The sequence below is a fragment of the Odontomachus brunneus genome, unplaced genomic scaffold, assembly GCF_010583005.1.
Source record: "Odontomachus brunneus isolate Ranch 3 - 2012 unplaced genomic scaffold, Obru_v1 Obru_scaffold_108, whole genome shotgun sequence".
Taxonomy (NCBI): Eukaryota; Metazoa; Arthropoda; class Insecta; order Hymenoptera; family Formicidae; genus Odontomachus; species Odontomachus brunneus.
This window is the reverse complement of record NW_022639558.1, coordinates 863,168-863,600: the sequence shown is the minus strand read 5'-3', so window position 1 is coordinate 863,600 and position 433 is coordinate 863,168. Positions and strand designations below refer to the sequence as shown.

At 34.6% G+C, this 433-nt stretch overlaps 1 protein-coding gene across 1 annotated transcript in view; it reads left to right on the top strand.

Moving 5' to 3' along the window:
- Positions 1-132: 132 nt before the first annotated feature.
- The window catches only part of LOC116849198 (piggyBac transposable element-derived protein 4-like), an 881-nt gene continuing 580 nt past the window's right edge, over positions 133-433 (top strand). Inside the window, exon 1 of the mRNA XM_032826119.1 lies at positions 133-328. Within this exon, the coding sequence (XP_032682010.1) occupies positions 255-328 (74 nt within the window). The 5' untranslated portion in view covers positions 133-254. The remainder of the gene's footprint in view (positions 329-433) is intronic.

The window sequence follows — 433 nt, the reverse complement described above, 5'->3', positions numbered from 1 at the left end:
TCAAGATATTTGAATTAGCGGACTGCGAAACAGGATTTCTCTTAGATTTTATAGTATATACTGGCTCAGACACTGATTATGAGAAATTTAATTTAGGCGTTTCTGGTGACATTGTTGCACATTTCATGCAACCTTATTGTAACGAAGGGCGTGTGTTATACACTGATAATTGGTATACGTCTCTACAACTGTCAGACTACTTACATGACAGAAATACTGGTCTTTGTGGAACTGTAAAGAAAAATCGTAAAGAAATGCCAACTCTTAGTTCAAAGCTAAATCGTGGTGAAACAGAAGTTGCCCACACCGATTCTTGGATGGTAATCAAATGGATGGATAAAAAGGAAGTTTATGTATTGACAAGTATTCACGAATACCAGTTTTGTAAAACTGGTAGGAAAAACTACAAAATCAATGAAGATATTATAAAACT